Below are 18,967 nucleotides of genomic sequence, written 5' to 3' on the forward strand. Positions count from 1 at the left end.
AAGGAGAACAAGTATCATATATTCTCTTAATAAGATGTGCTTACAATGTGTAAGTCCTTCCTGGAACTCAAGGGCCGTGGATTCCAGTTGTGGCCTTCCCACTGGGTGACCTGGGGCAAGTCTCTTAACTTCCTGGTACTTCAGTTTCCTGTTTGTAGGATGAAGAAGTTGGACAAGCAGATCTCCAGCTGGCCTCTTCTAGCTCTCACCTTCTGTGACTGTATGTGTGGATTTGTATTTTATAAGCACTCTGAAGAGCTCAGTATGAATGGCTGTTTATCAGTGGAAAGGAATATAAAATACAAAATATTCTGTTTGTCAGAGTCTTGACTAAAGACTAGAAATTTATGTTTCCCTCTCAATTACTGATCTCAAATACTATATGTTTCATTCATTCATTAACCATTAGAAGAGTCTGTAACTTCAATGAAGGCAGGAACTGCGTCTCTCTCATTAATTGTGTTTCTGTGGCACCTGGCACAGAGAAGCAACTTAGGAATATTTGTTAACTGAAGAAATGAATGAGAGTTGTATGGACCATTATCTGCCATCAGAATGTCACCAGTATGCAGAAATATTCTTTTAAAATGTAGTTTATTTGTGAGAAGCAACTTAATATAATGGAATGAGCTAATCTAGGAGATGAGAAACCTTGTTCTAAGCTCAGTCTCATTATGTGACTTTGGGCAAAGCCCTTAACATCTTTGGATCTTTTGCCATAATAGGTTAAGGTTGGGGGCTGGAGTAGGTGATCATTAAAGATCCTTCGGTCCTTAAATTCTGTGATATGACATTTTAAACATCTATTGTTCTTGGTGTGATATGACTACATGAACTGTCTTTTGCAGGTGAAGGTGATTCCACTATTTTATGTTAATACAGTATGACACTTGAGTTGTTTTTCCAGTTAAGGGTTGTGGGCAATACTCAACTTTCACTGTTGCATGAAGTACCTGGCTGGAATCCAGCACACATCCACACTCTAGCATGACTTAGCTTAGAGTGCTGCAAAATACTGCCCTCCGTTTACCCACATATTTTAAGGTTGGCGTCTCACCCCACAACTGCATTTTTATATAGTCAATAAATATTCTTAAACTTGTATTCCTGCTTTTTAAACATACCTCCTTCACTAAGAGTTTCAGGCTTGCTTTTGTAAGCTGTTTTGCAACTACAGTAATCTCTCCTGACTCTAAACTTAGTGCCTCTGTTATTTGTATACTTGGGGGCCCTGAGGAGCCATGTGAGACTCGAACACTGGAATTCCAACATCACTGTCCTGAGATGTTGAGTCTTGTGTACAGATGACATCACTTAAATTACTTCTTAATTTTGTATGTTTTTGGTTGAATCACAGACAGGTTTGCCTGCAATATTAGGATACTTGCTGCTTTGTCTTTGATGTAAGGGCCAGTGAGGAATTGTGAATGTAGCAACAGTATCCGTCGATGAATTTCATGACACTACATTTTATTCTGCTAAGTAGAATAAAAATAATAGTGAACCTTAAGAAAAAGGCAGGGGGAAAAAAGCCTTATATAACGGAAAATTTTACAAAGTATAGAAATCGGCTCAGTCAAATAATTCTTTAGTTTGGTTAGAGGTGTAAAAGTATACACACTCTCAGTGTATTGCCTAGAAATAATGTTCTTTTTTTCCCTCCCAGAAGCTGAAAGTCATCAACAGGAGATACAAACATTAGAAGAAAATAAAGAGGATGCACAGGACGCCATAAGAAAGAGTAATAAAAAGGATTTTTGGAGCTATGGTGAGAACAAAGCTGGTACAGTGTCGATTCACATTCAGAAATCCTCAGAATACCTAGAAAATGTGCAGATTTAAACAGTTTAATCGCGTGTTAAAAAGTGTTTGATAGTAGGTAACAGGATAATAGAGCAGTGGAGTTTTAGGGTTTCTCCTTCGGGCGTGCTTGCTGGCTGCTAGTTTGCCACCCTTAACAAATGGGAATTACCACAGGAGGAAAGACATTTCATAAACAAGAAATTACAACTGCCTTTTCAGTTAGAGACTGTTAACCTCGCAAGTGGCATTTTTACATTTTGACCCTTAAAAATAAAAGGCATGTTACAGGTGATAGGTATTTTGAGAAGGTAGACTCTCCTGATGGTTCATTTCTACAACACATCTTTATATTATATTGTAGCAACATATTATAGCAACAAACACAAAAACTTAGCTTTTACCTTCTAACAAAGATATTGCATCTTCAAATAATTAAGTCAAAGAAATCAGAAAAAAAGAGTGTATCTGGGAGATTTTAAGAGTAGAAAGTTTAAAGGATTTTGGCAAAAGAAACTCACCACAACCCGTAAAAATCGAACAGTATCTCTGCCTCGTTTCAGTTTACCAGGGGTTTTATTTCTGACTCACGTTCTCTCCTTTCGTTGTTTATCGTTTTCATTCGCTGACAGGCTCCATCTTTCTTGTCTCCCTGGTGGCTCTTGTTTTGCTAAGCTCCGCTCAAAGCTACTACTCCTCGCCAGCACAGCAAGTGCCCCCCAATCCAGCGTTGGAAGCCTTCCTGGCTCAGTTCAGCCAGCTGCAGGACACGTTTCCGGGCCAGAGCGCTTTTCTGTGGCAGAGAGGACGCAAGTTCCTCCAGAAGCACCTCAACGCTTCACACCCCACCGAGCCGGCCACCATCATCTTCACAGCAGCTCGGGAGGGAAGAGAGACCCTGCGGTGCCTCAGCCACCGCGTGGCGGACGCCTACACCTCTTCCCAGAAAGTCTCTGCCATCCAGATCGACGGGGCGGGAAGAGCCTTGCAGGACAGTGACACCGTCAAGCTGCTGGTGGACATGGAACTGAGCTCCGGCTTCGAGGATGGCAGGAAGGCCGCCGTGGTGCACCGCTTCGAGTCCCTCCCTGCAGGCTCCACCTTGATCTTCTACAAGTACTGCGACCACGAGAACGCGGCCTTCAAGGACGTGGCCCTCGTCCTGACCGTCCTCCTGGAGGAGGACACGCTGGCCGCCAGTGTGGGCCCCAGGGAAACGGAAGAGAAAGTGCGGGATTTGCTCTGGGCCCGGTTTACCAACGCGAACACTCCCAGCTCCTTCAACCACATGGACTCGGACAAGCTGAGCGGGCTGTGGAGCCGCATCTCGCACCTGGTGCTGCCCGTCCAGCCCGTGAGGGCCATCGAGGAGCAGGGCTGCCGGCTCTGAGCCACGCGGGCAGGCGGTGGAAGTGAGGGGTTTATTAAAGGCCTTCCCTTCTGTGGAAGGAATGGGAGGAAATCGCCTGAAAAGTACAAGTGGGCTTATTTTAGGAAAAAATCGTTTATTTTTTACTTTTGGTAAAATTTTTCTAATCTAAGCTTGACAAAGCTAAAAGCTGACCTGAATTTTTTTTTCTTTGCTTTTCAAGCAAATCAGGTTTGAAATAGATAACAGATAGGGTATATGTGTGTGTATATATATATAAACAGGATTTTTTTTTTAATCTAAAAATATAGCAGCAGAATTGCACAGGAAAATAATTTTCTCAGAGTAACTACAGAGTGATTTTTGTTTTCTTGAGACTCTAAAAACCCTTTAGAATCGTGTTTGGACTAAAGCAATTACACTTATGAAGCAAGGATAATTTAAACAAATTTCTATCATGTTAAAGATTTAAAAAAACTTACTTTAATAGCTTTATTGTGGAATTACATTTTACAGTAATTTGCACTGTTGAATAGTATGAAGAAAGGAAATTTGTATTCAAATATCTAATTACTATATGTAAGGCACTGTGTTTTTTTTTCTTTTCTGTTAGTGAGCTGAGGTAAAAGCAGTTATACTCAAGAAATAGTCTTCAAGAAATAGTTTTCAAGAAATAGTCTTAAAAATTGGAAACAATGGGGAATTGGTTATAATCATTGGGAATGAAGAAATTCTAATTGGCTGTATCGTTACTTCAGCTTTTAAAAATTATTTAGAGCAATGATTTTACGCTGTGTCTACTCCCCTTCTTTCCCGGCCCCCCTCCTCCCCCAGTATTAGAGCAGTTCTGTTTAGACTTTTTCATTGGGATTCTTAATAAGATTTAATTGGAACCGAGAGTTCCACTGATAATGAAGTTTGAAAACCACAATTAAGGAACACATCTTAGAAGATAGTAAATGCATAGAAAAGAAAAAAAGAATGTATTAAAATTCCTGAGTACGAAGAGGACAAAATATAGGTATCTTGTACAGACATGCTTTTTATGAAAGTTAAAGACCTATCAATGAACAGTTGACTGTTTAAAGTAACATTTACTAGCATATTTCTGATGTTTTTGTTAATTTCTGTTAGTCATCATTTCTGTCTCCCCTGAATGGAATTTTACAATTGTCTACAGTATGAGTGTCCTTTATGGTCATAACTTGACCATACTGCTTACTTGTTAAGCAGTGTTAGAACATTCTATACTGCACCTCATTTCTTTACCTGCTAGTTAGAAGTGCCATTAGGTTAACAGAGAAATGGAAGAGGTGTGGATGTAGTGAGAGGAAGCAACATGGTAAATAGTTTCTAAGAGGTTCTAACGGTCAATGTTAATTCTTGGCCGTGTTCTGTGATTGTAGAAAGATTGAGACAGTATTTATGGAGACGGGAGTTTTTTGTTTTGCATTTCAGCTCTGAAAGCAGAACTCTAGTAAATGGCTTTGACCTCAGGAAGGGTGTCCCATGACACAGCAGTCCTATCCCAGGTTCCTGGTCTATTTCAACTACTGGAATGTTTCAACCAGGATTTGGCCTCTCTGTTGCTATGAGAGCAGAGAAGTCATGGGATTAAAGTTTGGAAGGAGTTTGGAAACTGTAGGAAGATGTAAGTATGTTTCTTAATACCTAAAAATCAATCATAAAGACATGGGGGGAGAATGTATTTGAAAATATCCGTCACACGAAACATGGATAAATCTATTCTAACCAAGGCCTACCTGTGCTCAGTTGAGGTAGAGGCATACTAGTACCTAAAGGAACTATTTTCTTTGGGACTTCATGAGGGAATTTTCCAATAGAGTTGAGGCAAGACCTGCCTGAATAAAAAGTTAAAGCAAAGTGATTATAATATCTATCCAATATACACTCAGAGGAAAGTGAAGAGAGGTCTATATGCCATATTCACATTTTTTTCTGTATTTCTAGAGCTCAGATGCTAGCATTAAAGCCCATAAACCAATGGTGCCTTGTAGAACTGTGACGCTGGCCAGCTGACCTGGCTCCCTCAGGTCTATAAAGAACCAGTGTGAAGTGTGCATGTCTAATACATCAGTGACTCAGACCATAGTTGAAACAAAGATTCTTTTTTTCTGCACTAAGTTGAATATGGTTTTTCATCATTTCTTTTGGATATAATTTAGAAAAGGAAATTTCAAAGTCATAACTTCTTTTTGCTGTTTAGCCTTTGTTAAAAAAAACCACTCTTCCATATATAAGTGCAATCAACTGAACTGTTGTCAATTTTCTGTCTATTCAGAAATCATTCTAAAAAGAAGCAGTATATTAACTCTGGGTCTTTGAAAAAAGTGATTATTTTTAAAGCATAAAACTTTATATTTTTAAATGAACAAATAAAATTTATTATCTAATAGACTCAGGTTAATTTCAACTCGATTGTTTCTATTTTTTTACATTTTTCAAGTTTCCAAATTTTCTTTTGTGTGTCTAGTAGTTCATCTTTCATTACTATAATAGATATTTTGCTTATTTGACTTAGAACAATGACTTGTGGGCACATGATACCATACATAATACCCAAACATCACCGTTTAATTATCACAGAACAAATCTCATTACATTATATATGAACATAAATCACTTTTTGATTGACATCAGAATTCTAGAAGCAACTGGTGGAATGAGAAATCGTCTCTGGACTTGAGTTTTTCCCCCCTGAGGGATAGTTTGTAAGGGTTGGCAGAGAAGTTTGGGGGGGAGGGGGGATTGATCATATCACTAAAGGTGATAATGACATTGTTTCTATTTTTTAAATCAATAAAATAATTTAACTGGGTTTCATTTGAAAGCCTCCAAGTTTACAGGCATCTGGTAAGGCTCAGATGCCTGTGGCCCGCCATCCCCCAGCTAAGGGCCCCACTGAACAGTGCTAGCTGCTGAGGTGGCTTTGACCCTTTCAGTTTTTAACTGTTTGATTTATATTTTTATCTGCTAAAAACAGGTAGTATAATGAGCACGACAATAACCAACAAATACAGCATGTGAAAGTGATAGTTCAGCAACATGAATTTCACCAGGACCGAATTGGCATATTTTTTACGCAGCATTGGCATCAAACAATTGGCATATTTTTTTATGCAGCATATCCAGGTGTTGAGCATTTTAAGAACTAATGTTAACACGAAAATGTAATTCTTATACCTGATTAGGGTTATCATTTGATGGGAATTAAGCTTATATGCATGCAGCTTATTTCAAATAGCAACATGAAAACTTTTTATCATTTGAAAATAAAACAATTATAGAAATAAACCAGTACATCTTTGTAAAGTGCTCAATATATCATTTTATAAAAGCAGTTTTTAATCTGTTTTTCAAGTTGACTGTGTAGTTAAACATCAGTATTCATTTCATATTTGGTTTACTGATCTGAGTATTCATTTTGAGATTTGTTGTAGTCATAATGGTTTTATTTTTCAAAATTGTATCTTGAACACTGTGTCTCACTGTTGATATGTGTCTTTATATATGTATTTTGAATATTATTGATTACAAATACTTTAATCATAATCCTTGAAATACAAAAAGATTATTTTAAAGTTTTTTCTAAAGGTGCCCATGAAATTATCAAATACTGAGCCTCAGAGTCACATACCTGTGGATAATATATTTGCAAAAAAGATGTTGCCAATTCTAGACAGAGCTAAATTAAGATATCCATGTTAAACAGTGTCTCCAGATGACATTAATCTAGGCCTTATTCCTGTTTGTTAACAGTAGGTGTCAGGTTGTGGCCTAAATTTGCTTCAGTGACACTGAGACTGGGCTCTTGAAACTCGTTTCTAATAAACTGCCCTGTCACGACGAGGGCCTGGCTTCTCTACCTGTTTTTAAAAATACATACGTAAACCAAGGAGGAGCCTGAGCACATAATCAGCATCCTCTAATCTGCAAATAATCTGAAAGGTAAGTGATTTAGTCTTCAGTGACTTCCCTGCCAGTACTACCTGCAGTATCTATTTCAGCTTGTAAAAATCCAGAGATCGGTTTCTGTCCTGGGAAATGACCGCCCACGTTCCTCATTGGGGCTCAGAAACTAAATTTGCCGTTGGCTGCCCTAATCGGTTTGGCTCAGTGGATAGAGCATCGGCCTGTGGGCTGATGGGTCCCAGGTTCTATTCCAGTCAAGGGCATGTACCTTGGTTGCGGGCACATCCCTAGTGGGGAGTGTGCAGGAGGCAGCTGATTGATGTTTCTAACTCTCTATCCCTCCCCTTCCTCTCTGTAAAAAGCCAATAGAAAAAATATATATTAAAAAATAAATAAATAAATAAATTTGCCGTTGGCTAAGAGCACTCACCGGAATGAAAGAATGCTTTGGACTTGGGAAGCAGCAGGCCGAGAAACATCACGGCAGGGTAGAGTTGGCAAGACGTTAGGCGCAGCGATCTCGATCGTCCTTTCCCGGAGCCCACGCTGGGCTGCAGCCTCCTCAGCACGAAGCTTAGGCAGCTGCTCCTCGTTGATCAGATGACACGAGATGTAAACCTACCTGCCATCCCTGTCATCAAATAAAGAAGAGCACGCTGACGTTCAAACAACTGCACTTTGATTTTTCTCTACTTACCAAAAAAGAAGGCTGTGCCAGTGTTCGTGTCAAGGGTCTTGGTGTGCCCCTTCCCTCCTCGCTGTGACTGCTTTTGCATTTGTTTCTTATGGATGTTGAAGAATGTGCCTTATTCAAATCAGTCGTCTGGTTTTACCAAAAATAAAGTTCCTTACTTTTCCTCAGTTGACTGATTCTTGATTATATCTCCAAAAATAGCAAGTTTATAGAGATGGGCACGTGGTCGTCAATGGAAGGAAAGAAAATTGCCCTCATTTGGCAAATTCAAAAACCGAAGAGCCCCGTGTGGAGGGGTGACCTCGCGGCCAAGAGAAGGATGCAGGACACCTGCGCCTGGAACCTGCCGTTCTCACTGGGCATCTCCGGTGCTAGTCCTAACGAGGCTTTTGGCTTTGGGGTTGTTAGCTAGAGCCTGGGAATGGCTCCCAACCTGGGGTGTGCCGATAGGAAATGCGTTCAGTTGCGTGTGGGGAGTGGGAGAATCCAGACAGTGCTGACAGTTTCTACCTTAGACTGTTGCCAAAGGAGAATCGGAGCAGAAGCCCTGCAATACCCATCTCGGCCCCTTACCCCCTTCTGGCTTTCTACCCCCACTATTCTATCCTCAACTAAAAGCAACAACCTACTGACATAGTTCACAGAAGAGCTTTCTACCAAATCTGAATTCGACTTTGAAAACCTGATTTATGTTTTGCAGTTTAGAATAATAGGCCTGTATGTTTGGAGGAAGAATTCAGGGGATGCTGTTAGCAGGGTCAGGCCTCTGCTTTGATTGTAGGATGTTTAGTTAGACCCAGAACACACATCCTCTCAGGAGAGTAGTCCTTCGTTAAGAATAAGGATGCAATTCCCACTGACTAGGAAACCTCTGGCCCAAGGGAAAACCCAGCCCAGGAGGGTGTATGGGTATCAGGATGGGGTGGAGTGCAGCGGGGACTGGCATGTACCTGCAGGAGAGCTCCACGTTCCTCCAGGTGGGTTTCATGGTCAGGTGTCTGTGGCCAGGGCCAGTGAGCCTCGTCCTCTTCTATGGAGACCTGGAGGGAAGGCGATCTCAGGTGCCCAGTGTGAGGCAGCCACCAAGCCTCTGGGCACTAGCTCCTGTGAAGACCCAACTGTCCTGCCCACTGAGGGGGCGGGGGGGAGCTGCATCACCACCCCCCAACTCCTGTGTTTCAGGCTCCTTGCTGGTGGGGTGTGTGTATGTGTGTGTGTGTGTGTGTGTGTAGAACAGGGGTGAGGGGTTGGGTGGTTGATGACAGGAAACACTGGAAGGGTGGGAGCCAAGTGCTGCCCTTGGGGCCTGGGCAAATCCTCCCTCAGGGACCAGCCACCCTTGGAAGAGGATCCCCTGGGGAAGTAGCTCACCTGTGATGCTGGGGTCTTCTGGAGAGAGGGGTGCTGGACTGCGCAGCCAGGCTGCCCGCTGCCCACCCAGCTGCAGTCAGGGCTCTGGATGGTCCGAGGTGGGGAGAGCATCTCGCTTTCTCTCTCTCACACACACTCCTGGACACACATGCAGACCCACGTCCCCCCCTCCCACCCCCTGAATATCCCTCTCGCACACAAAGCTGTTTCCTGGTTCTCTGGGCCTCACCCCCACTGCTCCTCCCTCTGCCGGGGTCAGAGCTGAGGGTCTGGTTTTCAAAGTCTCTTCTCATCCTGAGGAGCCTCATCCTTGGCAGGCAGGGCTGCATCTACCCCAGGGAGCAGCAGCTAGCTACACTGCAAGTCCCCTTTCCCACAGCCACACGTCTCCCTGGACATGAGCTGGGACTGAGGCAATGGGGCAGGACACATGGTGGGTAGGTGGAGGCGGGGGAGGGGGGGGGGAGGGGAGGGGAGAAGGGGGTGGCCAGACTTGTTAGCGTGGAAGCAGGAGGGGAAAGGAAGCTGGTGGTCGCCTTACATCTGTGCCCAGCTCCCCCAGCGAAGAATGGAGGACCCTGTGGGATTTCTGTTTCAAACTCCTCATTTATTGACATTCACTTGGTTGTGACTCCAAGTTATCAAAGACGCAGGAGAAGAAACCCGCAGCAGGAGCAGTGGTGGAGAGAGGATGGCAGGAGGACAGGGTGCTCCCAGCCTCTCCTCTTCCTGTTTAGGGTGCAGCTTGGAAAGTGTCCAGATAGTGTCCCATCACAAAAAGTGCAGTGCATGGAGTGGGGTGAGCCTCCTCCTGCCAGGTGAGGCCCTGGCGGCTACAGGGAGGCGGGCGGGCAATCTTGAGCCTGTGCCCGAGCAGCGTGGGGCTGCGTGTGGGAGAGCTGGCACCCACCGTCGCTCCAATGCCCCCAACACATTTTCATTTGTGGGTTGACAGGATTTAGGCTGGGAAGCTAAGGAGACAGGACTGCACACGATGGTTCTCACTTGCGGACCCTAATAGATCAGGGGTAAGAGGCGGGTGACCATTGACCAGGTCGTTTTGATTTTTGTGAAGGCAAGAGGTAAGATGACACTGGTTTTTTTGGGGGGAGGTGGGGGGGAGGGACAGCCCTTGCTCAGGGTGATTGGCAATGGAATTCCCGGGCAGCAAGGCACTGGGCTGGTCATTGGGATGCGGCAGGGCTGCCAGGCCCAGCTACTCATGTCAAGGGGGTGCACTTGACGCGGTCAGGGCTGGGGAGGCATGGGGTGTGTTAAAGCTGCTGTCCTAAGCTGGTCCCTCTGGTCTCATCACACCCACCTAGGGCTGCCTCCTGGTATAAGAGAAATGGTGCCATCTGAGGTCTCTCATGTGTGTTTTTCACATACAGTTCGAAATGCTTTGCCTGCTAACCCCATGTCTGACTGTGGTCTTTCACCCCTTAGCACGTGTCCCTGCACACAGGATCAGGCAGTTGGCAAGTGTGTCCAGCTCCTGTGAGGACTGGGGCGAGAGAGTGTGGCTGGCTGGCAGACCTAGGCAGGCAGTCCTCAAAGGGCCCTTGGAGTCCATCTGGGCAAGCCTCAGTCCCCTGGAGGAAATGGGGTCTCAGAGAAGATAAGTGACTGTTTCTGGAGCTAATGAGTGACCACAGGGTGGCTCGGCCGAGGTCCTCTGGTTCTCAACCCAGTGAGCCTCGCAGACGGAGATGCAGGGTGACCCGAGCCTGAACGGTGATGCAAAGGTGTGGTGAATTCTCCCCGCCTCCCCTCCCCTGGCTGCACCCCGTCTTTCTCAAATACAGAATCAATATTTCAGCGCAGAGGGGCCAGCTCCTTTCCTGCCCCACCCTCTGCAGCATTCAGTGACTCTGGAGTGGGTAGGAGTTGGTTATGCCCTTCAGAGGGGGTGTAGCCACTCCTTACTGTAGAGGCAACTGGAAAACTCATCGGATGCGTTCACTCCAACGGTGTGAGGCCAAGGCTGAGTTAGAAGTGGGAGGTGGGAGCTGGACTCGGGCTAGAGTGAGACAGCCATGAGAAGGCCCTCTCGCGGAGACGAGGGGTCAGGCAGCGGAGGGAGGGCAGCAAGCAGAACCCAGCTGCTAAGTCAGATCCCTCTGGTCCTCAGGTGCTGGCCCTGGTGGAACCAGTGGTCTGGCTCTACTGTGTCGTGGCTGCATGACAGAGGAGTGGGGTGATCAGGGCAGCAGCATCCCCGGAGAGGCGCCTCGGCCTCCTCCGGTAGCAGCCACCTCACTGCTGTGGGGCCTGGTCACCTTGAGCACCCTCTGCTCATGCTGCCTGGGGGTCAGGTTTTCCCTTCTAGTTGCTACATCGAGACCCTTCCACTCTGCGGCTCCTGGAGGCAGCAGAGCCTGGTGCTGGTGGTGACAGGTGTGTGTGCACACACCAGAGAAGGCACGCGCCCCGCGGGACTGTACCCACACACACCGCTCGCTGTGGGGGACCACGGCCCCGGAGACCGTCAGCAGGACCTCACTGGCTAAGCTACTCAAACTCTAGTGACAACTCTTGAGAAGGTTCTCAGTGAGGCAGCTGGTTCCCGAAGCAAAGCAAGGATGTGGGGGGTGGCAAGCTTAGACAGTCGCTTTTAGGTGCATTCCTCACAGCAACCTGATGCCTTCAAAGCCAACTCAACGTGTCCACAAGGAAGGGTGCAGTCACAGCTGTGCTGTGGTCAGGAATCAACAGCTATATTTGAGCAGTTACAGGCTTTGCAGTCTCTGACAACCAAAAAGACAAAACTAGATGGTGAACTGGCTTTTGGATTTGTTTTAGCAAGCAAGTCCTGAAGCGGTCCCTTTAACACCATCCCCTTCCTTCTCAAATTCTGCAGGTTTACTGTGCCCTGGCCCCCTGCCCTGTGGCCCCCTTCTTCTTTCACCCCCAAGGATGCTGGAGGCCTCCAGACCTTTGCACAGCTTTCCTTCCTCTCACAAGACTGGCAAAGCCGGGGGTGGGGCGGGGAAGGAGAGGGCCGGGGGGTGGAGTTGGCCCCAGGAACGGGGAACGTCCCAACAGAGAACCTGACACAGCTACCATCCAAGCACCCCATGGCTTCAATCCTGGGGAGCCTCCCACTGCGGGGCAAGAAAAGCCAAGCAAACAGAGACAGTCCTGTGGGGTGTTGGGAGGCAGCCGCGGGCCCAGTGCCCCTGACGGAGCAGCGTGTGGGTGAGTGTGGGGGTTCGGGGTGAGAGGGGTTACACGTCTGTGCTGATAGCCCTTGGATTAGTGAAAGCCTCGCGCGCAGAGCCTGGCCACGTCACCGGGTAACCCTGGGGTGCTGCCAGCTGGAGGGACGGGAGGCCCCCCTCCTTGTAGTATGTGGGAGCGAAGGAGAACCTCTCGCTTCCGCCATTGGGCACCATGTCTGCTGTCCGTATGTAAAAGGGGGAGCTGTATGGGGAGCAGGTGGCGCAGTGGCCGGCTGCCACCCCACACGGCTGGACGCAGGGCTCACTGGTGATGGGCGACAGGCTGCCTCTGCCGTCCAGGGCTTGGGCGCTGCAGGCATTGCAGGGGGGCCCTCTGGAGGGGGTGGGCAGGTCGTGCTCCTCCTCCTCCTCCTCTGCATCCTCCTCTCCGCTCTTCTTGCAGCAGTAATACTGAGGGGAGAGGCGGAGGGCCCCCTCTGAGTGGCACAGGCAACCACGCCCCTGCTCCACTGTTGATCAACTCAACCCCAGAGACCACGTTCCACAGGTATAGATTCCCAGCCTTGCAAAACTTTCCCCTTTCCCTCCCCTGCTCCTAGTGTATTAACTCCAGGCCATGGCTGGGGAGGCAGGGCAGCAGAGGAAGGGACATACAGTCATACTGAGGACAGGGCTGGGGGCCTCTGGGAGCAGCTGTCAGAGTCCCCCCAGAGGGCGCCCTTCCCCCCACTCCTGACGTCTCAGCCCCCCAGCCCTGGGGAGACATAGCACAGTGAGCTCTCGGGGTGCTCCCTTCTCACCGCCCTCCAACTCACAGACCCCTTGACTTGTACTTCCCACAGCCCACAGCTCTGGGCCTTGTCACCCGGAAGTGGGCTCCAGGGTTGGCCCCCATAATGGGAAGTGGTTTGCTGGCGGCTCCTGGCCACGGCCTGGAACTGACCTGGAGCCTACAGTAGCACAGGACTGCGATGATGGAGAGGAGGATGACCGCAGCTAGGATTCCGCCAGTGATCACAACTGTTCCCGCTGTCATCCGCCCGATGCCCCATCCAACTCTGCAGAGAGATGCGTGGAGGTGAGGGCAGCCGCCATGAGCAGGGAGCCCTCCTGGAAATTCCTGCACAGCTGGAGCCAGGGAGGCCCCTGGGCCCAGGGACACCTGGGGCTTCCTGATGACAGGGGCGACAGGGGCGACAGCCTTGCACTGGCTAGGGAAGATAGAGAGGAGGCCGAATGCTAACTGAGGCATAATTCTGCTTCCTGTTTCTACCCAGTTTCAACCTCCTTTAATTCTCTTTTCCATCTCCTGTCTCCTGTCCCCACACCCTCTTAAACTATACCCCTTCCCCCCACCCTGTGGCTCCAAGACACAAAGGAAAATAGCTTTTGTTTTCAATGCTCTAAGCCAGTGGTTCTCAACCTTGGCTGCACAATAGAATCACCTGGGAATCTTTTTAAAATCCTGATTTCTGGGCCTTATCCTCCAGAAATTCTGTTTCTTTGTTATGGGGTGGGGCCACAACATTAGTAACAAAGAAACAGAATTTCTGGAGGGTAAGGCCCAGAAATCAGGATTTTAAAAAGATTCCCAGGTGATTCTCATGTGCAGCCAAGGTTGAGAACCACTGCTCTAAGCACTCCCCTGGTTATCTCAGTTAATCCTCCACATAATCTTTGGGCTAGTTCTTTTTTTGTTTTTTATTTTGTTCCATTGATTTTTAGGGAGAGTGGAAGAGAGAAGGAAAGACAGAGAGGAACTTCAATGTGAGAGAAACACATTGTTTGGCTGCCTCCTGCGTGCCCCGACCAGGGCCCAGCCCAGGGAGGAGCCACAACTAAGGTACGTGCCCTTGATCAGAATGGAACCCTTTGGTCCACGGGCCACGCTCTATCTACTGAGCCAAACCGGCTAAGGCTGGGCTGGTTCTTAATGATCTCTATTTCACAGGTGATGAACGAGGCTTTGATTGACTTAGCTGAGCTCCCACCCAGCCTGGTTCACCCCAGTGGCTATTCTCTCAACCACTGCTCCGGAGTCCAGACACGAGTGGTCTCTGAGCCCTTGATTTAGGTGGAGAAGACAGGGTCTGAATCTCTAAAATTCTCCCCAATTCTGCCCTGGCTCAAACCCACACTCCTTTTGGGGGGAATCTCTTCTCCCTTTCCAACTCTGTGGAAAATAAGGGCCAGGTGAGCCTAGAGCAGTGGTTCTCAACCTCTGGCCCTTTAAATACAGTTCCTCATGTTGTGACCCAACCATAAAACTATTTTCATTGCTACTTCATAACTGTAATGTTGCTACTGTTATGAATCGTAATGTAAATATCTCATATGCAGGATGGTCTTAGGCGAACCCTGTGAAAGGGTCATTCGACCGCCAAAGGGGTCGCGACCCACAGGTTGAGAACCGCTGGCCTAGAGGCAGCAGGTAGGCGGCCTTCTGGCTCCGGGAGGGTTGTGGCAAGCCTGGGGAGATGGTCCTGGCTACTGTGGGTTCACGGGACAGAGGCCAGCTCAATGCGAGGCTGTCTGGCCTCAGGCCGACTCCCCTTGCAGGACACTGAATGGGATTTCCAAGTGTCCCGGCTTCAAGGGGACCAAGGATGGTTGTGCCAACAGAGCAGGAGGGTGGAAGAATGACCGTGAGCACTTACGTTCAGTCAGGGAACGGTGACCTGCAAGACAATAAAAGGGACAGAGATGTTGGAAGAAGAGTGTTACCCTGAAGAAGGCCCCACAGGTTAGCTTGGTCCCTGAGCTCCACCTCACCTCCTCCTCTCCCCTCACTGTGTGCTCTATCGTCAGGAAGCCTACAGGTCCCAAGCCTGGGCCTCCAGCTCTGTCTCCAACTGCTAGTGGACAGACATCTCGCTCGGATGTCCCACTGGCAGCTCGAACTCAGGCTAAGTCATCACCCGCTCTCCACATGGGTCCCCTCTCCGACCTCTGTCAGTGGTTCCACAGAGCTGCTATGGAGGCCCTTGCAGGTTGTTCGTTACTCAAAGGGCACATGGGGCGGGGCCACACATTGCTTCTGCTCAAGAAGCCACGCACCACCGTGCTGTGTTCACGTGGAGGAAGGGGCACCTTCTCTTCACCCAAAGACACCATCTGCTCCTCACCATGTGCTCCTGGAGCACAGCATGTACCCCAGCCCTACTTCTAATTCACTCGACCTGCTCACAGTGAGGGCTGTGGACCACGGCATGGGCAGCACCCGGGAGTCAGTCAGAAACGCAGCATCTCAGGCCCCACACCAGGCCTAATGAGGCAGAATCTGCACTGTAACAAGGTCCCAGATGGTTAATTTGCACAGTAGAGTTTGACAAGGCCTCACATGTTCCCCTAGTTGCTCAGATGTTCAAATCCTCAAATTCTTCTTTTTTTAAATATATTTTATTGATTTTTTTACAGAGAGGAAAGGAGAAGGATAGAGAGTTAGAAACACCGATGAGAGAGAAACATCGATCCGCTGCCTCCTGCACACCCCCCACTGGGGATATGCCCGCAACCAAGGTACATGCCCTTGACTGGAATCGAACCTGGGACCCTTCAGTCCTCAGGCCGACACTCTATCCACTGAGCCAAACAGGTTAGGGCCAAATCCTCAAATTCTTCTAAGGCTCCCCTAGTCTTCTGTTGTTCATCAGTGAAGACACTTTGCATGTCATGCCTGCCCTGGTGCAACGGCTTCCTGATCGATTTCACTAGTTTGTCTCTGAGCAGCCCCCACTTTAGCCTTTCATCATGCCCCGATGCCCCTGTCTTCCTCCAGAGCCTTCCCAGCATCACACTGCCTGCAGGATGTTTACCTGGGCGGGAACTTTTAGACCAAACTTCAAAAGCTTTGTCCTGCCCCACATCCCTGCATGCTCACCACCAATTCATGTTCCCCCTCCTCACCCCTAGGACCCCCCCTACACGAATCCTCTGCCCATCAGGCAGGCCTCATTCTTAGGAACCTTAAAGCCTGGGCATAAAATGACACTTAATGTAGCTTCCAATATGGTGTTTATAGCCTAGTGATGAAAAGACACTGAACACACCTTATGATCTGGTATAGGACACACAAAAGGAGGCATACAGACCAAGGGCTGGGGGAACACAGAGGAGGGGCCACCAAGTACTCGGGGAAAGGTTACAAGGAAGGTGTAAGCGTGAGCAGAATCCTAAAAGCTGAGTAGGAGCTTGTCCAGGAGACATGGTGGAGAGGGCAGGAGTGTGAAAGAACATGGGTGCTCCAGGACCTGTAAGGAACCTGGAAGGGCCTGGACAGGGAGGGGGAGGCATGAAGCTGGACAGTCTATAAGCCAGGCAAGGGACTTAACTCTCGGAGATGATGGGGCTCCCGAAGGGCTTTCGGGAGGGGAGTGCATGACCTCGCTTTCTCCATCTATTTAAGTCCTGCCCATATCTGGAGGCTCTAGGAAGCCTCCCTGACTGCCCCACCGCGATGCTCCCTTTCTGTGCTCCTCACAACCCTTTCCCTGTGCCACTCTTCAAACCTGACTTGGTAGGACGCTTGTCAACATCTGTGTGCGAATATCTTGACTCCTCTACTAAATTTTGAGTCCTTTGGGATTAGGGTTGTGCTTTATATTGCTTTGATCTCCCTGCAGCATCACACACAGTGCCTGGCACCAGCAACTCATCTGGTATAGTATTTCTGGCAGTTATGACTTTGATCCACCACCAGGGGGCAGCAAGTTGCATCTCTCAGCTCACATCCTATATACAGATGTGGTTCAAGACCCGTATAACTTTGTCCAGGTACATGGTGGTCCATGCTTCAAGGGTTCACTGGACATTTGATGTGGGATGAAGCTCAGCCTAGGGAGGATTTATGTACCTTCACATTTATGTACCACCAAGGGCCGCTTAAGAGACACAGGCCTGTGGAGTGAACTGAAGTTGGGGGAGGCAGCAGAGACCCATTCTGCTGAAAGTTCTGGCCTAGTCCCCTGGGGTGTGCCCAGCCTGTTAGGAGACAGGGGATTGTGATGCCTTATGAGAACAGTGCCCTCCCTCCTGCCCTCCATGCCTGGTCTCCCTTCTTTCAGTACCTTGAAGGCTGTAGAGCAGAAATGATTGGGGGTGGGGGGGAGAAGATGGCAATGAAAGCAATCATGGGTGTGAAGGCCCATTCAAGACCCAATTTTACCACTTACCAGCCACCCCAGCCTGGAAACTGACCACCTTTCTCATTTGTAAAAGGGCAATTAACCAAAAACTCAGTTTACAGGTTGATTCTGAGCAAAAAGTAAGATTCATGTCTGCGAGGGCCCCTTGTAAACTAAAAGATCCTTAGTTGTGGCGGAAAGGAAGACCTAGACATTTTGTGGCTGCTTAACTCTGGCCTTACAATCATAAATCAAGAAGGCATGCAGTGAGCTAGCGAGGCCCCAGTTGGTTTCCCTGAGGGCCCAGAGCTAATGGTACAATTTAGCATTTAAATTTCCACATCCAGTGGCTCTCTATTACTTCAGATGGGCTAATTTTCTCTTTGTAACTATATGCAAATGATAACAATAACTCAGTACATCTAAATAGCACTCTACAGTTTACAACATGCTTTCATCTGTATCCTCTCCTATGATGGGCAGGCTCTAAGGCCCCAAATGAGCTCTATGTCCTGTGTACTCCTCTGCCCATCAGGCTAGGTGTGACCTGTGACCTCTTCCACCCAACACAATACAGTAAGGTGATGGGATGTCACTTCTGTGAATAGATTATGTAAGATTCTGGCTTCCCCTTCTTGCTGGCCAACTTTCTCCCTTGCTGGTTTTGACACAGTAAGTTGCCATGTTGAGGAGGCCCATGTAACAAGGAACTGAAGATTCTTCTGTCCTTCAGTCCACTGGACAGAAGGAATGGAGGTCCTCGAGCCAATGACCCAAAAGGAACTGAATAATCACATAAGTCAGAGTGGAAGTGGATCCTTCCCCAGTTGAGCTTTCAAATGAAAATGCAACCCCAGTGGACACCTTGAATGCAGCCTCATTTCAGGCCCTGAAGCAGTGGACCAGTGAGCAACGCCTGGAGTCCTGACCCACAGGAACGATGAGATCATCGATGTGTGTTGTTTTAAGCTGCTCAGTTTGTGGTAGTCTGTTATGTAGCAAAAGAGACCTAACACCTCTTTTGGACTGTACAAGAACTCCACACATGAGGGGAACCCAGGCCATTACATGACTTGCCCGGTCATTGTTGGAGGCCAGATGTAAGCTGGCAAGGTCCTTGCACCTGAAGGGGCTAGCAAGGCTGAAACTCTTACCCACAAGGTTTCCCAGACTTGTTTGGATGGTGATTATCAGTAGAATGAGAGCAACCTTTGTAGAATAAGAACAGCCTTTCATAGCTTACCAAGAAGTCTGTAACTATTTACTGAGATATGCTGTACTGAGAACTTGTCCTTCTGCTGTGTCTCTCCCTTAGAGATTAAGAGGAACAAAGAATACATTCCTCTTGACAGACCTCCTATTCAGTGTGTTATGTATAAATAGGATTGTGTGGCTAATAAAGTTGCTTCAGTTCATTGAGAGAACTGGAGTCCTCCCGATCCTGCTTTCCTGTCTTTCTTTTCTCAATTCCCACCTCCCTGCCTCAGCCCGGCTC

The 18,967-nt window shown here is 47.9% G+C and overlaps 2 protein-coding genes across 5 annotated transcripts in view; one reads left to right on the plus strand and one right to left on the minus strand.

Annotated features, from left to right (window-relative positions):
* The window catches only part of LOC118673677 (torsin-1A-interacting protein 2-like), a 30,985-nt gene extending 23,022 nt beyond the window's left edge, over positions 1 to 7,963 (plus strand). For all 4 annotated transcript variants that reach the window (XM_036344825.1, XM_036344826.1, XM_036344823.1 and 1 more), the window contains 2 exons: positions 1,667 to 1,768; positions 2,433 to 7,963. In XM_036344825.1, coding sequence (XP_036200718.1) covers positions 1,667 to 1,768; positions 2,433 to 3,190 — 860 coding nt within the window. In that variant the 3' untranslated portion in view covers positions 3,191 to 7,963. The remainder of the gene's footprint in view (positions 1 to 1,666; positions 1,769 to 2,432) is intronic.
* Positions 7,964 to 12,222: 4,259 nt separating this feature from the next.
* Positions 12,223 to 18,967, minus strand: part of FAM163A (family with sequence similarity 163 member A) — a 44,709-nt gene continuing 37,964 nt past the window's right edge. Inside the window, exons 3-5 of the mRNA XM_036344925.1 lie at positions 15,007 to 15,027; positions 13,293 to 13,407; positions 12,223 to 12,799 (exon numbers count right to left, since the gene is read on the minus strand). Of these exons, the coding sequence (XP_036200818.1) occupies positions 12,395 to 12,799; positions 13,293 to 13,385 (498 nt within the window). The 5' untranslated portion in view covers positions 13,386 to 13,407; positions 15,007 to 15,027 and the 3' untranslated portion in view covers positions 12,223 to 12,394. The remainder of the gene's footprint in view (positions 12,800 to 13,292; positions 13,408 to 15,006; positions 15,028 to 18,967) is intronic.

This window comes from Myotis myotis, unplaced genomic scaffold, assembly GCF_014108235.1.
Source record: "Myotis myotis isolate mMyoMyo1 unplaced genomic scaffold, mMyoMyo1.p scaffold_m19_p_18, whole genome shotgun sequence".
Lineage (NCBI taxonomy): Eukaryota > Metazoa > Chordata > Mammalia > Chiroptera > Vespertilionidae > Myotis > Myotis myotis.